At 44.0% G+C, this 22,602-nt stretch overlaps 2 protein-coding genes across 18 annotated transcripts in view; one reads left to right on the top strand and one right to left on the bottom strand.

Annotated features, from left to right (window-relative positions):
• Positions 1 to 22,602, bottom strand: part of LRP3 (LDL receptor related protein 3) — a 212,708-nt gene that overhangs the window by 130,639 nt on the left and 59,467 nt on the right. For 16 of the 17 annotated variants that reach the window (XM_042821441.1, XM_042821457.1, XM_042821443.1 and 13 more), the window contains one exon: positions 11,254 to 11,327. The exons of the other annotated variant lie outside the window; for it this stretch is intronic. The gene's annotated coding sequence lies outside the window, so the exon portion shown is untranslated. The remainder of the gene's footprint in view (positions 1 to 11,253; positions 11,328 to 22,602) is intronic. 17 annotated transcript variants of the gene reach the window in all.
• The window catches only part of SLC7A10 (solute carrier family 7 member 10), a 37,683-nt gene continuing 22,040 nt past the window's right edge, over positions 6,960 to 22,602 (top strand). Inside the window, exons 1-3 of the mRNA XM_042821759.1 lie at positions 6,960 to 7,159; positions 11,273 to 11,554; positions 11,970 to 12,226. Of these exons, the coding sequence (XP_042677693.1) occupies positions 6,960 to 7,159; positions 11,273 to 11,554; positions 11,970 to 12,226 (739 nt within the window). The remainder of the gene's footprint in view (positions 7,160 to 11,272; positions 11,555 to 11,969; positions 12,227 to 22,602) is intronic.

Below are 22,602 nucleotides of genomic sequence, written 5' to 3'. Positions count from 1 at the left end.
GGCCACTTCACTTAGCTTCCATTTACTCAGGGACTGACACACTTAGTTGCTGGCTTGTGCTAATCTTCCTGAGTGACCCCACAGAGACATGGTGAAAGAGAGGCAAGGAAAGGCCATGCAACTAATGCTACAGGCCTTGCACCTCCAGCTCTTGCTCTCAACTCACCTACAAGGAAAAAAAATCAGACAGTTGGGTAGGACAAACATTGCTGAATCTTTGCTATTAAACGAAACCAACTCCCATTATTTCTGCACCTGCCTTGTAATTGTGACAAGTAGGGAAAATGCAAATGAACTGTGATTAATTTTAGTTTTCTGAAACCACATCAAAATGAAGTAAAATTTGGATTTGGAATATTACCCGTGTTGAAACAAAGCTTTATAACACCTTCTGAGACAGCCATAAAACCGTTGCTGCATATCAAAATACTGAAAAGACAGCCCTGTGCATGTTAACATGATAGCTTCACAGTACATTACACCTCTTAGTAATTTTCATAAATCTACAAGAACTAAATTTCCCTATCATTCTACATACCCCAGGCACCACCCTCATAGATGCAAACCAATACTGTGGATGCAAGTCATTCACCCACTCTGCATGCAAAACATTAGATACTGAGCGCCCAAGACCCAGACTCATTACTTACAAAACCAAGAGGACCATGAACAGCCACTCTGTGGGGCAACACCCAGGTTCAAAAGCTGTCATATTCCTTCCTTTAAAAAAATACACTTCTTTTCAGAAATGCAGAAGCTCTGAAAACCACAGAAGCAGAAAGAGCACAGCAGCCAGTATTTCAGTTTGATAATATGTCCTACTACGATAGCACAAAACCAAAAAAGGTGGACATCAGAGCCTGGATAAATGCTTTCAGAATACCACAGTTAGAGATATGTGCCCATAACAAGCTTTGTTTGCACTATGCGCATATCCATTATTCAATATCCTCAACAATATACGTTAGATCTCATGGATTAAGAGCTTTTGTGAAGCCCTTATAACATGTTTCTCCCCATCTGTATTTGTACTTATCATTAGCTGTTCTTTCCATAGGAGCTCTCTAGGCATTAGCCTTGTGAAAGTCACCTGAATTACTGAAAATGGGGATTAAATACCTGTAGAAATTTCACAGCTGTGTCCAGACGTTTCAACCATTGAATACGTTATTTTCAGATGATGCCAAATCTCCAGGTATTAGGTTCACACAGGGCTATTCTTTTGATCTATTGTGTCTTTCATGAGACAGTTTCTTGGTCTACTGGGTTTTTGATTACCTGACAGAACTTCTATTTATTTCCTATCACTGAAACAGAAAACGTCTGATGATTTAATGAGTCTACAGGTTAAAATCAATTCAAAATGTGCTACCCTAAGAGATCAAGTGGACTTGCCACACCTTTAGATCCCGTGCAGTTTATTAAGCAGAGAATAATAAATGTCACAAAAGACATTCAATAAACAAAAAGCACAATATTTAAATGATTTGTGGATGGTCAGACAGGGAACATTTAATGCATTTCTTATGCTGGAGGATTATTTAATGTGTGCCCAGAAACACACAGGAGAAGATACATAAAACACTACTGGGAGGTCATTCATCACTGCAGCTTCTCAACACCAGACATTTCTTGGGTGCCCTGTGAACTGCAAATTTGGTGGCAGTGTTATTTTAGATGACCAGAATCCCACATCACAAAACTCATCTTTTTGACCAGTGCCTCTATGAGAAGTTTTAGAAGAAAACTACAGCACATCTGTAACAAAGACTTCAATACCATACCCCCACAGAGTCACCCAGAAGCCAACTTCTGACTTCACTTGATCCATCAGAACCCCAAGCTGCAGTCTCATTAGCACCCACTCTTCTAAAAGCCAAAGACATTCAGATGATCCTGTAGGAGTACGTGACAAGGATGGGGAAAAGTAGCTTGCCCAGCAATAGAAGAAAGTCTAGAATATCCAAGTACTCCTAGAGTTCAGGCTGTGGTCTGTGCCAGTATCTGAGAAAGACTCAAAATTAAAAAAAAAAAAAAAAAAAAAAAAAAAAGGTTTTGGAAGCTATAGCCAGAGATGCACAGAGGAATTACTTCATTCTGTTATGAAGCCAGACTGCAGTGGAGCACTGGTCAAGAACTCAGTGTGTGTACATTCAGCTGCTTCCTAAGGTGAGAGAAAGCAGCGCAGATCATGCATTGTCCTGTAAGCAAGGAGTCCTGGTACTGGTGTGCTCAAGAAACATGCCTTAAAAGTGAAGATGAGATTTCCCAAGCCCAAGTAAAGATACATACTCTTCACTTTACAAAGCCTAAATACGTAGCAAAAACACTGCAGATTATTTCTTTGTCAGTAGGAACCATTTACTTTTCTAATTAGCAACTGTGAACAAGGCTTTCCCTTCCTACTTGCTTTTGTTGTGCGCTTGTGTTTTTTCTCCTCCAATCTCACTTTCCACTTTTTTGTGACTGAGAAAGATCTCTCACTCTTTTCTGGCAACAGAGCAGGCAAGGCAAATGAAAAACTGAAAACTGTTTCATACTTGCTAGATAAAGGACTGTAGCTCACTTAGGAGTACTTGAAACAACAGAGGCCATGGGCAAGAGCATTAAGTCTGAGACTGAAGAGAACTACATCTGACCCCCTTTCTGTGAGTAGTCTTCTGCAAACTTGCCTGGTCAACCTCCTCTGTAACACCACCTACCCCAGAGGGTTCCTGTAGGGTAGCTGTGGTAAAGACAGAGGCACGCTGAGGACACAGGAATGGATGCCAGCAAGGAACTGCTCTTCTCCCCAAGCACTGCTCTCCTTTCCCTTTGAGTTAACAGGGATTGGAGCAGAGCCTTTTATAATGAACATAACAAAAGACGATGAGTTGGCCTCAAAGCAGTAATAAAAAAAAAATTTAAGAACTCGTATAATAAAAAACACATTCATATAACTGGGTTTTATTATTTCCCACAGTTTTATTTTAATATATGACTCAGAGTATAGAGACAAAGGTATGATTCAGAGCAATAATGGAACTTCAAAAATTCATGCCATCAGCATGGACCAGACCCTCTGGTTGCCACTTACAGGAAACCCCTGCTCAAATAAAACCACTGCCCAAGTCTGTGTATGCTTTACCCTCACAAGGTGAAATGGACACTAGGCACGGTGGTACACCGGGAGGAACAGGCAGGAGAAACTTGTGCTATGATAGAAAACACACCTAGCGATGAGCAGAAGCGAACAAGTGAACGCTTAAATATTCTTAGTCCTTGCAGAGTATTTAACCATGCTTCTTAGACTTTAGGAGATTGAGCATCCTGAAATCCATTCACCAAATGGCACCACCAGTGATCAGTGCCAGGCGAGAACAGAAATAGCTGAAGCAGGCATGTTTAGCCATGACTACATAGGAGAGTTCATCCAGCACACTTGGCTTTGGCCTCCTGCACACACACCTGCAATTGCTCTCCTGAGAACTACCAGTATTCCAATTATCCCTGCTCACTTTCCTTCAAGATCTCATCTTAGGAATTGTCAGGGAAGAGAAACAGATGTTTGTGAATCAGAGGAGTACATCAAGCCTCACAAGGAAGTATAATACTCTGCCATAGCCAAGTTAAACAGGGTTCTTTGATTTGTCACTGGCTTACTCAAAGCCCCAAAGATCTGCTTTGAGCTCAGCTTGAATGGCCAACAACTCAGGTAGAAAAACACCAATTTGTCTGAGCTGTCAGCAGCTCCCTGAGCTATTCCTGAAACTACAGGACTTGACTCAACAATTTGAGACTTTCCAGATGAAAATATTCCATGTGCCACAGGCTGGCTGTGGTTCCAGTCCAACAAAGCACTTAAGCACATGCCTCATTAAGAGCACTTGCACAACCACCTGTTCTCCTATAGTTCACAGGTGATACAAGGTCTAGATTATCACTATTTTCAATAGTGCAGTTCATACAGACTTCTGTACCTCATTGCTTTAGAGCTGAGTACACTTGAAAACGTTCTTTTCAGTAAGATTTGCCAAAAAAAAAAAAAAAAAAAAGTGAATTTCTACAGTCATTCTGTACATGTCTGTCTGTATCTTCCAAATTTGAAAGGATGAAGATATTCGTTAAATACATTAAATAACCAAGCGTATGTATAAGTGGACAAGAACAGACATTGAACAGATCTCTGAAGGGAGGCAGAAAGAAACTACCAAAGGTAGGCTGGGCTGCAGGACACGAAGTATCCTATAGCAATGGTTGGACTGGACAATCTTAGAGGTCTTTTCCTCTTAATGATTCTATGATGTCCATTGGGCGAACAGCCAGAATATCACTAGAAGGGAGGTCAGTGAGATTACAAGCACAGAGTGAGATCTAAATGCTGGTCCTGTTAGACACACAACTTTTCACTGGCTTACAAATTCCCTTTGCATTTCCTTAATTCTGGTGTGCAGACAGCAAGTGAATACCAACACCTGGATTAAGCTGCATCTTTCCAAGAAGTTGATGTGTACACATGAAGGATGGCTGGCCACATGCACACACAGAGAGGGGAGTCCAGCTGCTTTCCAACACAATCTCCCTCTCTATTGGCAAGGTGCTCCAAAAAGAAGAAACATGCTTGGAGAATCTTCCATTCCTTGTTGCATTCGTGCAGGCTGCTCCCTGTCTGCATTGAGGGTCCTCTGCACTCTCAGTAACCCTAGTAAGATGTGCAGCCAGAAAAATCTCACAGCACCCATCCTCCTCCTGAGTTTTGTCAGGCAACACCCAAGGAGTCTAACCCCTTTCTAGGGAAAAGGGCAAATAGGAAAAAATCTGATGCTATCATCAAGAAAGTTTGGGATGACGCACTGTGCAGCAAATCTGCTTACCCTGTGATGATGATATAAAAGCCTGACAAAGAAAAGGCCTATCCCTCCTCCACTTCAAAAAGTTCACCAGTGATAATACCAAAATATAATACAACACATAAGACTAAGCCTTCAGTCTGCCTGCAATGGGAAGAAAACATCTATTCTAGAGATAGGCAAACAAGGTTAGAGATGCAAGGTTGTCCAAGATCAAATCAGCAGCTGGAGTTTGAGAATCACTCATCACTTCCCAGACTGGGGCATACAGCAGATGTAAGTAATGCCCTGAAAATCCTGCCTTCCTGTAATGTCTCTGGTGCCACGAAGCTTTTCTCTAAGTACAAGTTGTTTTTACTGAGAACCACCCAGGGCTGGCAGGTTGTAACTGATGACCAAGTACTGAAATAAAAGCACCAAAAGTGGTGCAGTCTTCATACAGCCCGCACACTTCAAGCAGTGAAAGAAAGGTTTGGTGGAGTTGCTCTAGTGCGTGAATTGGGCAGGTGGGTATCATTATCCATAACTCCCTCTTGCTCTGTCTGGTGTGCGAGCAAAGTTCAAACTAACCTGGTCATCTCTGTCTGAGCGCACCTGTACCCTGCAGCAACCAGAAAGGATGGATGACCTGATGTACTTGCAAGAGCCTGTCATCTCTGTCTCAGCAAATTTTGGGGCCAGAGTTTGTCATTAGTGGGGAAGCCAAGCCCAGATTTTAACCTCCTCGCAGCTCTGTTTTCCCTGTTTACCAAAGAATATCATTTAATAAAAATTCATCCGGCAGGTTTACGGAGTAGTTTATGAACTCTTGTAATAGCTACATACTGGAGGGGATATGTATGAACTCTAACTAGTTAAACCAAATATACATTTCTGTCTTCAAGACAGCTCTACATCTTGCACATAGATGAGCTCCTGGATAGTAGGATAACCTACTTTATTTGTAGCGCAGAATTTCACCATTGTGTTAATTCAAGATGATGTGTTCCAGCTCATTACTCTCCTCGTAATCCATAATACTGTACAGATAAGATATTTCATGATACAATGCCAGATTACTAATAAGGGTTAAAAGGGGTTTTGTTTTGTTTACTATGGCTTTTTTTTTTTTTTTTTTTTTTTTTTAATGTTTTTTGTTTTTAAGATCTCAAAGGCTGATAGATAACCTGCCAAACTGGCTTCCCCATTCTCTGAAGTCCAAAACAAGGTTCTACAATTGATTCTCTATCTTGATCTGCTTGCAGCTGGTAAATACACTCAGTTACATCAATCTCATGCGGGAAATACACCTTTATAAAGGGATAAACTAGTGAGGATCTGTGACTTAACAGCTTCTTAAATCACCTCTATGCTGGCATGGGCCATAGGAGCATACCTTATCTCTTTCAGAGAAAGTCAACAGGCCCACGTAAAGCCTCTCACCCAGAGCTTACAGTTCACAGCCTATTTTGAAGGCTGTTCCTTTTTGTTTCCCAGTTAGTTAACACCTTCCAGCAGAGACCCAGTAACTGGCTGTGTAAGCACTTCTAGTCAGTTCTAGGGCAAAGTCAAACAAGTTGGTTCAAACCACTGCCAGATGGCTCAGCTAACTTGTTTGATTTTGTCCAGGAAGAGTCAAAAGTGCTCACAGGTCAGGAAGAGTTGAGAGGGAGCTTCAAACACCTGGAGTAATGGCCCTGACAACCTGAATGTGAGCCCCATTCAAGGCAAAACTAAGGTAGGTTAGGTTACGCACCACTGACTTTGTCTTCACAAAATCAATGACCAGGGAGACCGCCAAAAAGAGAGGAGCCCTATAGGAGCCTGCTCTATCACATCTCCGTGGTAAGCAAGCCTTTGGACAAGCAGCCTTGGGATTTCCCTGGCAGTTGACGTACCTTCTGGAAGGACATCAGCCCGCTGTGCAAGACCACCACCCTGGCACACCTCCTCAATGACATTCTATGTCAAGTGGTGCTTTGTAGATACACGCAGAAAGATTCTCCTTTTCTTAAAGACTTATTTCAGCAAGACTTACTACTACTGAAATGTTTATACTTTTTACAGTATATATACAATAATTTTAAATTTTGAGCTTAGAAGCCCAATTTTGAGAAACAAGCACTTCAGGCCATCAGCACAGTGGGCAAAATGACAATTTTGGCTTTAAAATACCAAGTTACAGGACCAGAGTGCCATCTACCGGGCTTCTCCGAGGATAACAGGCGTTCACAGAAATTTGGGTCACGATTAATGCGTCTGATCGGGAGCAAAGGGGAAGCGGTGGATGTGAACGAATTTCCTTTAGAAACTCAGAGCCTTCGGTTCTGCCCAAAGTGTCATGCTCATAAGTAAGTTAATAAGAGCCAAATGAAATTGTCATAATTTACACGTGTAAATTTTTGAGGGGAAAACAACATCCAACACCACCTCTAAAGGATGGTTAACCACAACCAGAAATTTCAAGGTGGGCCTTAGAATCTATCAGGGATAAATATTCATTTTGAGTGCACCAGAAAAGAGTGAGCAACGGCATTTAGAGAAACAGCGTGGAATAAAATTCAGGATAGTTTCAATTGGGAATATCACAGGAAAATGATGTTCAACTGAAAGACCAACCTCAAAAGAAAGATGCTGCACACAGATGAAGAACAGCGAGGGACAGCATAGGCTGCAGTATAGAGGGAAAAGGATCTGGTAAGGCTATTCCTTCTGAAAAGGAAGTGAAACACATCACGGTTAACCTCAAACCAAAAACCCAAGTCAACAGCACAATACTTTAAGTGTTACTTGTGAGAAATTGAGGGGATTATTCCAACCCAATTAGAAGTTGCAATGCATTAAGCTTCAATATTATGTCCATCTTAAGCAGTAAGAATGAGGTTTAAAAAACATGGTCTTTGAAGGGGGGGGAAAAAAAATAGGGTTTTCATAATCCACAAAAAAATAAGACTAAAAATATTCTAATCTGGTAAACTAAAGTATGTTATACTGAAAATGAGACAAAAAAGCAGCGTAAGTGTTTGTTCCAAAATTGATCATTGTTTCAATTCCCTTTCATCACTTCATTTCCAACTCCAGTAAACCAACAGTACAAGTGCTCAACAGGAAGCATGTTCTTCGAGCAACTCTGGCTATACAAACCTAATTATTCAACAACCTACAAATAACTTCACAAGTAGATTTACTTACACTCATCTGCTTATCAGCCACCATGAAATATCTTTGAAGGAGTATCTTTGAAGGAATGATGTAGTTTGAACATACAACAGCCCACTTTATACAGCTGGAAATTTAGAAATACAGAGTTCTGACACAGATAGCTAAGTGTCCAGCAGCTCATGCTTGGTAAATAATTCACGTTAGAGACAACAAACATTCTGGTTAGCAGAACCTAAGGATGAAAGCCTGCTGCCTTAAGTGAGTGGATTTTTTTATATATCGCCAAATTACTTTTCTCAGTAGGGTCTGTGGAGAGTTATTAACACAAGGTGAACCTCTACTGCGTACAAAGCTACATCCTTTTTAGAGGAGGGCAGAACAGTTACATAGCCTGAATGATCTCCTCAAGTTTCTGAATTACTGGATTCAAGCTCACAGATCTTGCAGAGGACAATGGAAGAGAGGAACCAGTAAGCTTAATTTACTTAGAAGCCATGGTTGTAAGCCTGAAGACCACTTATCTGCTAACTCCAGCTTTTGATCACAAACCTGCCCCCTCTTTAAAGAGGCAAGAAGTCTTCCCAAAGACTTCAGAAAACAGCAAGAGACAATCAAATGCTCTGTGACAACCCAGACTCCCCACTGCCTGCACACCACAAGATGTTCTTGGTTAGAGGTGGTCGCTGGATTCCAGCTCACAGCACTTTGCTCCCAGTACCCACACCAACCATTACAGGGCAGTGAGGGAGAACTGCACAGTGTTTGAGTTGTCCTGGAGATCAGTGCTCCACGAGGGCAGAGCAAAGTTCTGAGAGGGTAGTGCAAAGGTCAGTAGCAAACGCTCCCCACAGTCTGGTTGCTCAGTCCTCACTTTCTCCTTTAACAAGAAACAAAGGTAAAATTAATGATTATTTTTTATTTATAAAGTTTGCAATGATACAGAATAGGTGACAATCAAGAGGAACGTGGCAAACTTTCCTCTGAAGTTGATTAGCAATTAACATTCACTTTAAAATCCCATTACTCCCCTACTTGCCTTTTGCTAATCGTCTGCTCTTTAAAGATACACTACAACCTGCTTTATCCTTTCAGCTCTTTCCCACTTATTGTTTATGGTGACCCCATTAAACTGGAAGTTGAACTACACTTTTAACAACTGTTTTCAGCAGCAGGCATGGGACATTTCATTGTTTGGACTTTTTTTTTAATAGAATTTTTTTTAGATGAGTGCAGAAACAAAGAGTGGGCAGGGTGTTACTGTCACAATCCCTGCAATTCTTTCACCTCACATACATTAAAGACTATGTTCATTTGAAAATTCCGTCTCAACACCCCTCCTTAACTAACACGTTGAACTCCCTTATTATTTCTTCCCATATATATAAGCAAACGGTCACTGTCTGCCCCCCTCATTTTTAGAGGCATAAGGAACAAATGAATTGGTCCCAACAACTTCAATAATTTCTGTACGTTTCAGGACATTGAGAAAAGGAGGACAAAAATAGCAACAAAAGAACACATGCAAGCTTCATTGTATCCTCTCTGTGCAGTTGCTACGCAGCAATTGCCCTCCTACAAAGAACTTTGGCTTTTTTGCTTACTAACATTTCATTATTCAATTAGATACTGCATGTCCAGATCCAAAACAATTTTAAAGAAGGCTCTGAAAGTTCTCTCAGATAGCTACCAATTTGAATGTACATGCCTTCTGACTTGCTTCTTCTGGAACATTATTAACCATAGGGCAGAACACACAACCCCAATAAGCAGCCGATACTCCCACAAGCAGTGTTGAGAAGAATCCCCTCCTCGTGCAGAGAATGCAGTGAAGCCTGCAGGCACCCAGCCTAACTAAATAAATAAGCAGCTTCTGGCAGCTAATGAGGGCAACCTTTGTCATACTGCCTTTTCCAAAAGGGCTCTGGCCCAGTGCTGCTCTACACCCTTGTGATTTGCTATGGATATAGAAATATCTAAAGCTCACATTGCGAACTGCCCCCTGCTTACTCCACCAACAAATCAAAACACTTTAAAAAAAAAAAAGAAGAAAAAGATATTTTATTTTATACTTCTTATGCACACATGGGGGGGGAACACAATAGTAAACCAATATTCTTTGAATGAAGAACTATACAAGGATCCCAGTTGAAGTTACCCACACACCACACACTCAGCCTCAGTTTCCAGGGGGAGGCAGCACAGCTGCTGGGCAGCAGCCACCCCCAGCCCCCCCACCAACACAGCTGCGGCCAACTCTCCTCGTCACCCACACCTGAATCAAATCACAAATATACGCCCCATGCTTTTCATCAAGGAGGAACATTTGTAGAACAAGATGTACAGTGCACACCTGCATGCTGATATAAATGAATATTTAATAGTTCAACTAGCAGAAACCCATGTACTGAACAGAAAACTTAAAGGAGAAAAGAGAAAAAGACACCTCCAACTACCACACAGTAGAGCTAGAAAAGATAAATAGAGTTAATTGAATCCTATTATTTATTGCCTTCAGCCCACAGCCAGAGTGCAGCTTCCCATTAGCTTAAGAGCACTGCCTGGGACTTCCATCCTCTGCACAGCAACACAAAGACTGTACACACAGTTCAGAGCAAACCAACGTTTCCACCACAGCAAAAGAACCCAAGTACAACATTATCCTTTTAAGTGTCACTCGTTAAACATATCTTGTGGTTGATCTGTAAGAATTCAATGATTTGAAACTTCATAGAACTCAGTAACGCCATTAGTAATGCAGTTTATAACATAATTCATTCCTGTTTTTCTTGGGTTTTGTACTTCAACAAAATTCAATTTTATTTTTACCTCGAACAAAACAACGGACCATCCCAGGTGTGTTTGCACCGAGTTAATCGTAACGTCCGGGTGAGCCCATCAGAGGTGCTACGAATTACTTCAGCTGCCACCAATGGAAAGCAGGGCTCAGCAACAGCTTAAACCACGTAGGAGAAACAGCTAAGACATCAGAGAGCATCTAAACTTTTGTTTGCAGTTTGCACGTTTTCCTGCCTTTAAAATGACAACAGCAGCAGCTCGCACGCAGTTCAGGAAGCAAATCCTCCTATAAAGCGCTTCCGTACCAACAGTGTGAAATCATTCAATAGAAGCACCTGTTAGGAGTAGTTAGCCAAGCCGTTCGCCTACAAACAACAATTCTATGGAGCAATACATCAATTTCGGAAACGCATCTCAACCCCCGAAAATCAGCGGGTCTTCTTAAACAGCAGGAGCTTGAGCAGCTTTATAAAGTAAAATCACTTACGGTTCTCCACTCCATAAAGACAGCCTTCGGGTTTCCGCAAGGCGGCCGCCAGTTTTTCAGCCATTCCATCCGTTCTAAAGCCAAACAAAATCAGAGAGATGTCGCCACAGAAACTCCCACCTCCTTCATCCCCTCACCGCAGCCGCGCACCTTCCGACAACGCGCCGCGCGCCCAAACGCAGCTCCGGGCCGCGCCGCGCGCTTCTCACCTGCGCGCCTCTCGAACGCGCCCCCAGGCGGGGATTTCCCTCCCCGCCGACCTGGGCTTCCACATCGCTGCGGAGCTGCACGCGGAACGCCCGTTCTGACCCGGCACCGGGGACCCCCGGGCAATCGTTGTGAGCGGAGGAGCCCGGGCTGCCAAGCTGGGATTTCACTTTCTGATTTCACCTGAGAGCGCAGGGAACCTCCCCAGCACTCTGCGAAAGCGGCTCGTTCACCGAGCCAAGGACGTGTAAATTCCCGTACGGCGCCGTTTCCCCGACAGTCTCCACAGTTCCCACGTTCCTGGGAACGAAGCGTCCCAGTGATTACCTGCGCGCCCCGCGCGTGGAAAACAAACTCTGTTTGCTCGCTCTTGCTTTGCGGCGGCCGGTGCGCACCGCGTGGGATCACAGGTGGAGACATCCGCTGCGTTCCGCGCCGCTAACGCGGAGCTACCACGCGGCGCTCGCCCGCTCATAAGCGGGAGAGCAGTCACCCGCTCCTCGCAGCAGGTGCGCACGTCCGCCGCGCGGCCCCGAGAGGCGCCCGGCGCAGCCTCATCCTCATCCCGGCGCGCTCCCGCCGCCCCCTCGAACCCCGCTCGCGGACCCCCCCGGAGCCCCGCTGGGGGCGGCGCATGCGCGCGGCTCGGGGCAGAGCGGCGCGGGCACGATGGCCGGCGGGGAGCAGCGCGGCGCGCCCGGCGGCCCCGAGCGGGTGGCGCTGAAGAAGGAGATCGGGCTGCTCAGCGCCTGTGCCATCATCATCGGTAAGAGTCGCCGCGGGCGGCGGGGCCGATCCGCGCCCTCCCGATGGAGCCGCCGACTCCGTGCCGGGTCGCAGCGGGCGGGCGGCGGCCGGGCGGGCTGCGAGCAGACGGGAGCCGGTTCCCGTCTGCGGCGAAGCCGGCGGAACGCCTTTCCGTCTCACCAAAGGCGTCGGATCGGGGTAAAGTATTGGCGTATTGGCGTTGTCGGTAAAGCCTAGCGGTGTCAAGCGCCTGAAGCGTTCTAGCCAAAAACTTTCGCTAAAGGAAGCTCGGACAGCCGCCCCGGGAGCGGGATTGGCTGCGTGTAGGTGCGAAGTGACACCGCGTGTCAGCGGCCCGTCCGTAACAGCGAAGCACGGCGCCGGCGGACGGCGCGGCTCTGCGGGCGGCACTCAGCGGAACGCGGCCGGAGGGCGCTGCGCCTCGCACCGGCACGGCCCGCAGCCTGCGCACGGCGGGACAAGAGGAGCCCGGCCGAAGGCTTTCAGCTCAAGACCGAAGCACCCGTTGCCCTATGCTGGCGTTAGGCGGCTCTCTGCCCTGTACAGGATAACGTGGAGGGAAGACTTCCTTCCAAATGATGGAAGGCGTGCGGGCGGTGTCACGGCTCTGACCCGAAGGCAGTGTGGGGTGTCGTGTCAGCTTTCTGGGGCAGAGAGCCTTCTTCCCTTCAGGGCTGCAGCATAAAACTCAAAGGCGTCCTGTGGCAAAGTCACTATTATGTGCTATCCGTTTATGAAAGTGCTGCAGATACCCAAAAACACGAGAGGGTATCTTTGTGCTATGAAATGAAATTGTCCGATGCTGGGATTTGTAAACTTCTTGTGTCACATTTTTGCTAGCTGTTCTGCAATTCCAGTCACCTGCAGGGTGGGCAGAAAGCACGGTAATCTTGGCAATTAGTAGCCAACAGAGGAAACATGAGGGAGTATTTGGAAAAGACTGTGAAGATGAAACTATAAATCAATGAGCTCACGATTGCCTTCCATGCACTGTCTCTGCTAGTTCAAAATAAAACATTTTACGATCAGCATTTGGAGGAAATGGTCAGATTGTTTTCTGAGTCCCCCCTGGCATAACATAAGGAGGCAAAAGAGAAGGCTTTGAGGTGTGAATGCCATTATCCACTGTATTTGAGAGTGTTCCAATGACACTGGGGTGTCCCTGTGTGTCACAGCCCGTTATGACCCCATGAAATCTCATGGTTGCACCCAGGGAAATAAAAGCTGCCTTCAGGTACAAGCACATCCCTTCATCCAGCACAACCGCTCCAGGATCATTGCTGTTAGAGCTCAGTCTGCCCCGTCCCAAACTGCTTTGTCTTAGAAACGGTTACATGCCATGAAAACAAATCTCTCCTGCTATTAATAACCTGCTAATGTACTCAGTTATGCTGCGCATTAAAGCTTACCAATACTCAGATGAAGTGGTACAGCTTAAAAGGAAGTAACGCACTCTTTATTGGCTACTAAGTAGTAACTGACAGATACTATCTAACTGCTTGAAAACACCCTTACTTTTTGCTTAGGAGATGAGCTACACAGAGAAATTCTTATCCAGGGCTTCAACATCAGTTTTGCCAATGCAGACGAAAAACTGGGTAAGAAGCTCCATGAGTTGGCTCTGTGTAGTTCCTGCCACATTCCTCAGTTCTTTAGAAAAGTACAAGAATTAGAAACAGCAGCCTGATTAATGTCTGATACCAGCCTGCTGCTTTTGGTCTGAATAACAAAATTACCATTCTTACATTAGAAATGTACATGCAAACGTAGGTACAAATTGCAGCCATTTATATATATGTATGAACCTCTCTTAAAGCATTTGTTTATCAAGCTTGTAAAGCTGCATGCAAGTAGCTATAGGGTAGCACTCGGATTTTGGTAAAGTTCATTGTATGGATGTGAATGTAAACAGTAGGCTGCATAAAAGCCATTAAAAGACCTGGAGATTAAGCTACAATTAAATATGTCAGCTAAAACTAAATATGCCATAGGCAGAAATTATGTGCATCAGCTGACTAGGTTTCTAAAAATGTTTCTAGCACTCATTCTGCTCACACATAAGCTGAGTGTAAAAACCCCTTATAAACAGGTTCCCAATTTGAGTACATCCCATATTATTAATACCAAAACTGTGATCAGATGGCCTGTGAGCACTGTGTTCAATTATTACGACTTTTGGAAATTGCCTCCTGGAATTTGTCTTCCAACATCACCCCAAAAATGGGATTTGCCTTGTTCCATAGGTGCTGTTAGTCTGCCACCTCATTGATGGTGTCAGCAGAATGTCCATGAGCTGGAAGCCCTCTTATATGGGAGATGCTTCCTTCTGTCAGGATTGTCATAAGATGTATGCAGAAATATTATTCATGTGATGAAACTGCAGCAAGGAACCTAGCAAACACACTTCCTTGGCTGCCACAATGCATGCCTGACACTGTACTTGCTTACTAACAACCGTGTATGCATCTGCAGGAAGTTTCCACTTGCTTAAATACCTCTTCCATGGAGATGGCACCAAGTTCAGAGGTGTAATTGCAGAGGATAGGATTTTTCCTCCTTGCCCTTCAGAGGAAACTACTTACCAGCCCTCCTGCGTTCACTTCCTTGCACTGTTCTTGCTGATATGTCTCCTGTTGTTTTAACATGCCCTAAGGTCCCACAGCTAGACCTTACAGGCAGACATCACCAGGACTGGCAAGCTGCTAGCTTAACACCAGGGAAAGAAAATGCACTGAGAGAACTGAAAAGAACTGAGAGAGGTCTTTATACTCAATTTTTCATAAAATGTGAGAACTCAAAAAGCAATAAATAGGTAGTAATGCCTACATGGTCATGTTTCATGTGCCACTGGTGCTAAAGGAGACTGGCTGCTGGTCATTGAATCAACCAGCACCTGGTCAGATCCAAGTCCTTGTCAAGTAGCGTATGGAACAACCAGGAGATCCTCCCAAAAAGGCTTTACTGGAACAGTACCCCAGTTCCAGGGCTGCAGCAGAAAGAAAGGAGTATGAAGGAAAGACTGTCGTCCACATCGTGGTGTGATTTCTTCCTGCTTCTGCAATCCTACCTGGGATCGCAGAAAACAGCAGTGCTGCAGCACTGCTCTCTGAGTCTCTGTGCAAGTATTGCACTTTTGGAGCTAGTTGAAGTTTCAGGACACGCTTCTTGCCCGCTTGTGAGAGCAATGCAGATTACCTCAGTGGTTCTTACTCGTGAACAAAAAATTGTTTCTGGAAAGAAACAGTCTTCCTTATCTCTGTTAGACATGTTGCTAACTAATATTTTAGCATTCAGTTCCACATGGCGCTTGCTGACAGAGTGCACAGGGTTTAAACCTACATGACTAATACTTTTTCAGGACAATAGGACAGACCCAAACTGTAGAGAAACGTAATTCAACATCTTGTCCTCTTATTAATGCAAATTGTGGTTAAATAAAGGTGGGAGTCGTGTCTTCCTTAAAAGCAAGAAACTACAAAGGTACTTTTGAGGCACTCGCAAACATTTTTTACCATGCAGTCTCGAGTCTGAGGCTCAGATTCATAACTAATGAAAATTAAATGTACAGGAACTATGTGTGAAGAACAGCTGATAGGTGTCCGCATTTTGGTATGATGCTCAGTACGAAGAAAGGTGCATATCTTTGAAAGATCAAATACTACATTTTTAAAGAGAAATTTAGAAATGTTCATCCAAAATGCACTGTGCAAGTTACACTTACAGAACAATATACTGTAGGGATATTAGTGCGCACTCACATTTTCACAGTCTGTGCAAACATACAGTTGTCCATCAGAATCCTTTGGAGTAGGCATTCACCTAGTTTGGGGAGCTGAAAACATGCCACAGTTTTACTTGCAAGAAAAGCCATGGCAAGGTTCAAACAGCTTGGTAAAATTCCAGGGAGATCCTGCAGCTTTTCAAGGCTAGCGGCTTAGGCTTACCTCTGAGAGCGATTTTACCAGGGGGAGTAAAAAGGAGCTGCAACTAGAGATTCCTGGCAGCATAAAATGAAAATAAAAACAAATTTATATTCTTCTTAATTGGCTCATGCCAGAAATAGGCAGTGGGTCTGTTTGTCCACAGATGTGCCTTTCTGCTGCAGTCTGTGCACATCCAGAAGTCAGTGTGCAGAGCGAACATGTACAACACAAAGTGCAAAAGCTGCAATAAAGCAAAGTAAAAAATGTCAACATGAACAAATCCTTCCACATGGTGTTCAGAAGCAGTAGCAGGACACAATGACTTAAAAAAACACCTGAAGTTTGTACTTCAGGAAATCATCAATGCTTAAACAAAACTTAGAACATTTGTAACATTCTGTTTCCTACTTACTATTTGGCGATGTTCATTGGTTTGGATTTAGGGGTTGGAGTTTGTTTTTTTCCCCTTGTGTTTTTCTGAAAAAGTGGAAAAATCTGATTAGGCTGAACATAGCCATTGTGATCAGAAAGCTGAAACAACGAGCTTTGTTATGGATGTCAGTAGTGCAGATACCCTGCAACACAAACTCTCCTTCTTCCTTGATAGACAAAAAAACAGAGGTAGCATCCTTTGGTAGTCTTACTCCTGATCTGGCAGTACAGTGCCTGCTTTCAGTGGTGCCATAAATCTCCACTCGCGTTCCCTTTTCCTGTGCCTTGCAGCTCATTTCCTTCTAGCATAATGTAGCCTTTTCTGTTGAGAAAGTCTGCTCTGCTTTGGCAGGCTCACAACGAGCAGAAATGGTTTGGTGGAGGTTTAGCTTTTTTGTGTTTGGAGCTTTTTGTGTGCCAAACTTTTCCTTTCAAGACCCTGTTTTTGCTGGGCTGCGGGGCAGTTTCTAGTAGCTGCTACACTTTTTTGTCACCTTGATTGCAGCATGATAAAATGAGAAGGCATTTGTCAGTGCTGAAGTGCCCCAGATATAAAACGTCCTAACAGTGTTGTTTTTAGTATTGGTCCCAAAAAACCCAGAAGTCTTCCTAAGACTTCTTTAGTAGATGTTCCATAGCAAAGAGCAGGGAGCCAGTGATCCAACATGGACTGAGCATCTCAGCATTCTAATTCCTTTTTAAATGCCTGTATCCCTCCATAGGGAGGAAGCATAGAGAGTATGCAAGCTCTGGTCTCCTGCAGAAGAAAGCCATATATAATGGTAAATTCCTTTCTCTTCACATGCCAGCCTCAACAAAATCTCTTTAGATAGTATTAGTTTATTCTCCTGCCTTGTTGTTCTGGCACTGACCTCTGTATGTTGGAGCTGAAAAGCAAGATTAGAGGAATGGATCTCACTGACTGTTCTAATCTTCAGGAACTTGTAGGTTCTGTTATTCCTATTTCAGGTAATGAATGGCTCACTCTGGTGTTACAGTGAACTGACTAAATTCTTGCACCTGGACATGCTTCCTCACCTCTTTCAGACAACGGGGCAAATTCACTGGATTTCAGAGAAAGAAAGGTGGAGAATGATGTACTGGTGAGGTTTGTCTGTATTACTGAGTAATGGAGTAACCCATGCAGTCGAACCACTCTTCTTTTAAGCTTTCTTTACAATAGTACCAAAGCTTATGAAAAAATAAACTTTTCTGAAATTTGACAAGTCAATATATATTTTTTTTAATCCTTAAATACTTTTGGAATTGCACATCAAAATGGGGCTTTAAACCTAATAGTGTGAAATATAGCATTAGAAATCAGTAAGACTTCAGAAAGGTTACTCCTGAAATACATCTGTGGTCAGGTTGAGGGGCAGTTTTTCTGGTGGGAAGAATAATAGGTCTTTTTCAGTTTCATGAAGCCACATAATCTAGATCAGGCCAAACATCTTAATATAATAAACCGCAAAAAATGTGTTTAAACAATAAAACGACCTTATCTATTGTCACAAAAGCCAGGAAGAATCAACTTAAGAAAGAACCTCATTCTTTGATTGAGTACACCGGGTCAGAGAAATAAAATCCCTAGTATTGTATGATCTATATTGGTGCGTGTCGCAGGGTTGCCTGTCACAGACCTTCTAATTCACCTGTGACACTGGACAAGTCACAGATACACTAATAATGCCACATTAACTCTGGGTCAGATAATCAGGGATGAGCAGTAAGGTTAGAAACAGTTGATTTTCTTTTCTAGATCTCTTTAGTTTGCATAAGAAACATTCAGACAACGGATGTCAGAAGTCGAACTCTTAATATGAAAGCATTTTCTCCAGGAAGCACTTGAATACGTGTGCATGGCACAAAAAGTTACAGGTTTAACAAAAAGAAGCAACATGAGTTGTTTAGTCTCTTGCCTTTCCTGGGCACTTTCCATCTTTTTGCTGTTATGCTGTGCAACAGTCATGAGGCAACAAGAACCAACTATTAGCATGTGCCATTTAGGATGGGATTCTAATAGTCCCAGAGAGTGCTGTGAGATCGTGCACTCCTGCTCAGGCTCCACAAGGAAAGCCTGATAGCAGGCCTGTCTCCTGGGAAGCTGGAAACACGGGAGCTCAAGCCTTGCTTCATCGCTAACTGCAAACAACGCAGACGCTTCTCATGTCCATGCAGAGGAGACCAAACCATTTCAGAAAGAGTGTTCTAGGACTTCACAAGTGCAAAATGGCAAAATGAAAGAGTAATCTTGGGTAAAATGAGTGCCACTCATAGTTGATCGATCCTTCCAAATGGGAAGGGGCTGGAGGATGGTTTTTAAAAGAAGTGGTGCTGACCTTGGCCTCTGCTAAGTGCTTATAAGTTTTACTGTTATTTATTTTTTTTAATTTTGTATTTTCTTAATTTCAGTCTGAAAACTTGAACAGCCATACACTTCGGAAACATAATTAATCAGCTCAAGTGTCTTGAAAATAATAATAGTAGTAGTTAGCACAAAATAGTACCCAAGCTTGTTACTTCTAAGCACTGTACTTAGACTCAACTAAATTAAAAAATAGCTGAACCAATATTCTAAGAACAGAGAAAAAAAGTACTTGCCTCTGGGTGATGTCTTCACATGCTTAGCCTTCAGCTTTGAAAGGCTTTCTGTTTTTATGACAGAATTTAAGTATTTGGAATTTAAAATAAACTGACAAGCTACTTTTTTGTACTGCTGTAAGTAGATCTTGTTGCAATAAAGCAATTCCTTACAGTAAACTCAGCCAGAGAGCGGTAGGATACGTCTACATGTTTGTTCGCTGTGGACACGGCTGGTTTCCAAGCAACGCATTAAGATTTAAGTGGACTATTACAAAAAGTACCAAAATCCTGTAAATACTACCAGTACATACAGAAGGAATGCTTCCCCTTAGTGCTCAGGCTCCCAGTGGAAGATTAAAGACCCTTTTTTTAACAGGTCCCAAGCCCCTCTAGTAGGAGCTGAGGTCTTTACTGCCTCATAGGATCTGGACCTGAATCAAATTAAAGCAGCTACATACAAAGCACATTAATCCCTTGTTAGCCACATTGCTGTTGGCTGTACATGAGTACAGTGCACCTGGATGGATAAGGTACATCAGGCTACAGAGCGGAGGTGGAAAATGCTTGTAGTCTGTCCTCTGAGGTACCGAGCTAATTCACTTCCACGTTTCTGTGTCCTCCAGACACCCTGGAAACAAGTTTTTGTACTTGAGGGGAAGAGAGGAGTTTTTCTGATAACATTTTTATCCAGCTGGTCAGCTGCCTAGAGCAAGCTGATGTATAAAGGCCTTATGAGCACCGTGAAGGCTGCGGATTCTGAAGATGCTTAGTTTTGAGAGGCAGCCAAAGCTTTTCGTAATACAGAGTTCATAAGGCAAGCAGAAGATTATATAGTAATATTGCTGACTTGTGAGGTCATATTAAGATATCTGGCATTTTCCTTAAATTCCAAGACAGCAGATATTTAAGAGTTTCCTGAAAAGCTGCCAAGTTTCTAGTTCTCATCAGTAAAATTATCTAAATTTGTTTCTAAAAATACATAAAAGATTTAAATATAAATGAGGTCAAGGTGCAAACAGCACCAATTTCTGAATCCTTTAGGTCAGGAGCACAGTATCGTAAGTGATGCTCACAGCAGAATTTGCTAACACAGATTCATGGACAGAACGTAAGTTTGAGCCCCTGACTAATGTCCTATCACAGAGCTGTGAACCCTGTGAGAGCAGCAAACTTTGCTCAGGTCATGTTCACATCTGCATCCAAAACAGCATTTGTGTCAGAGCCCAGGCAGTGGCAGTAGAGATTAAAGAAGATTCCCACTCAGCCTGTTCCTAGCAGAAAGCTGCAGTGATCCCAGCAAGGTAAGCAGGGAGGTGCCACAGTGGGGTGGGGGCCAGGAGCCAGTGCTAGCTCCAAGGTTGCTTCCTCTGCTGTGCCATCTAAGAGTTCCTTCTGTGCCCTTGTGTGAGTGTGCCATGCAACTGATGAACTTCGCTGCATCTTTCTAATCAGACAAATGATGATACTTCTGTGAGGACAGGAACAGACAGGAAGAGGCTTTCCTGCTGGGCAGCATTTGCTGATCAATTTTCCAGACTGTTCAATTAATGTTTGCTATGATCCAAGCTAAGAACCAAGATTAAAAAAAGTCATCATTTTCCATGACACAAATTACAGTGTGAGGGTCCCTTCCACTGGAATGAGGAGGACTGAAGAGTCCAGGCTGGCAGAAAGCTGTGTTTGTCATCCTGTCCTCAGCTGACCCACTGCATTCCCTGACACAGCTGAACTCTTTGGCTGCTATTACAGCTAGATTGGTGAGCTGTAGAGCAGCATTTTTAAATTGCTTTACTTTCTGATAAATACTACAAGTCATTACAGTTGCAGAGGGCACTGTGGGAGCTGCCCAGAGGCACGGCTGCCTGTGGGATTTCCCAACTGAGGGACAAAGCATTAAACCCAGGGCATGGCTGGTATGTACCCCTCAAGCTGCTGCATGGAAGCCTTGCTGCACCGCCAGTTGCTTTCCTTAAAAATCAGGATTTATCTGATGGTGATCAGGCACACCGCATCCAAGGGAAGACCCCCCACCTCCTGCAGCATGCCTGCAAAGACGTGACAGCACCTCTGCTGCTTTCAGGTTAAACTGTAGGTTGGGTTGCTGAGGTCCAGAGAACATAGAAAACAAAGGCAGGACAGATAACAAGAACTGACACAGCACAAGGCTGCACTACTCATCATGCGCAGTGCTGCACATTCTTTCCAGGGCAACCCAGGCATTTTAGGAACAGGAGAGGGTTTTCCTCTCCACCTCTCCCAGAGCACAAAGGTAGGCCTGGTGTTCAGTTTCTCTCTGGAAGTTAGCACAAAGGAGCACTTTGCCTCAGGGGCTCTCCACATTCTAAGTGTACAAGGCAAGCAGCAGATTGAGTTGCAGTATGGTTATCAGATTGATGCAGTGCCACCACCACCCCAAGCTGCCTGCAGCTCCCACTGGAGCACTCATTGCCACCTGGCAGCTCTGCCCTGCCAGCAGCACTGCTCAGGTACAGGAACAGGAAAGGGTAAATGAAGTGTGAAGTCCAAAGGTGGCTGGTTCAGCATGGACACACAGCCCTACCATCACGCATGCTGCTTTTGGGGTGGTGGCAATCTGGAGCTCCTCCGTGTCACTCCTTTGAGGAAATCCCCAGGAAAATGCCTCCTGCTTCCCAGGAGAAGAATTTTCTCAGCATTTCTCCGTTATCTGTGGTGAGCATTGCAGCACACAGATGAGGACACAGGAGGCTGAGATTTGCTCTCCAGAGTAATGAAATGCAGCCCACATATCCCAGCACTGGCAAGAGAAGAGGAGAACAAGTCAGAAGTTAAGGAAGTAGAGAAATCAGACCAAGTACAAGAGTCAGAACAGAGGAGCAGGAAATAAAGCAGTGGACTGTGCGCTTGAAAAGAGCAGACAGAGCCTGCAGCCGGTGAAAGGATTAGCAGAATAAAAGGAGTTCTCAATTCAGAACAACAAAAATCCTATCATACAGGCTGCAACGTCTCCTTTGATATAACCACATTACAGCAGCATTACTTGAATCAGAATAAAGCCACGCACAAGCAGCCCAACCATCTCCTCTATCTCACCTGCTCCAAAGATGCCACATTCCAGCCCCACCTCACTACTTAGCAACTGCAGTACAGATCAGCCCTGAAAACCTGTGCAGGGGCAGGTACACGTTTCCTGCTGACCTGGGCCATGCAACTCTGAGCTGTTTGTAAGTATGGGCAATAAATTAATTGATCCTGTCCAGTGGATGCCCATGTGCATACTCAGGAGAGATTCCTAATGATGTTTGCCAGGAGAGAACAGGATCGGGGGATTTGCATTTGGCTGTAAGCACTGCATTGATTAGAACACACCTCACATCTTCTGCAGTGAGGTCAGTCAGTACTGATGTGCCCTGCAGGTACCCAACACCAGCAGCGTCAGCTCCTGGGACACCATTCA

This window comes from Centrocercus urophasianus, unplaced genomic scaffold, assembly GCF_019232065.1.
Source record: "Centrocercus urophasianus isolate 14NV4802_14NV808 unplaced genomic scaffold, USGS_Curo_1.0 seq_2, whole genome shotgun sequence".
Lineage (NCBI taxonomy): Eukaryota > Metazoa > Chordata > Aves > Galliformes > Phasianidae > Centrocercus > Centrocercus urophasianus.
The sequence above is the reverse complement of the archived record's forward strand: the minus strand, read 5'-3'. Positions and strand labels throughout refer to the sequence as shown.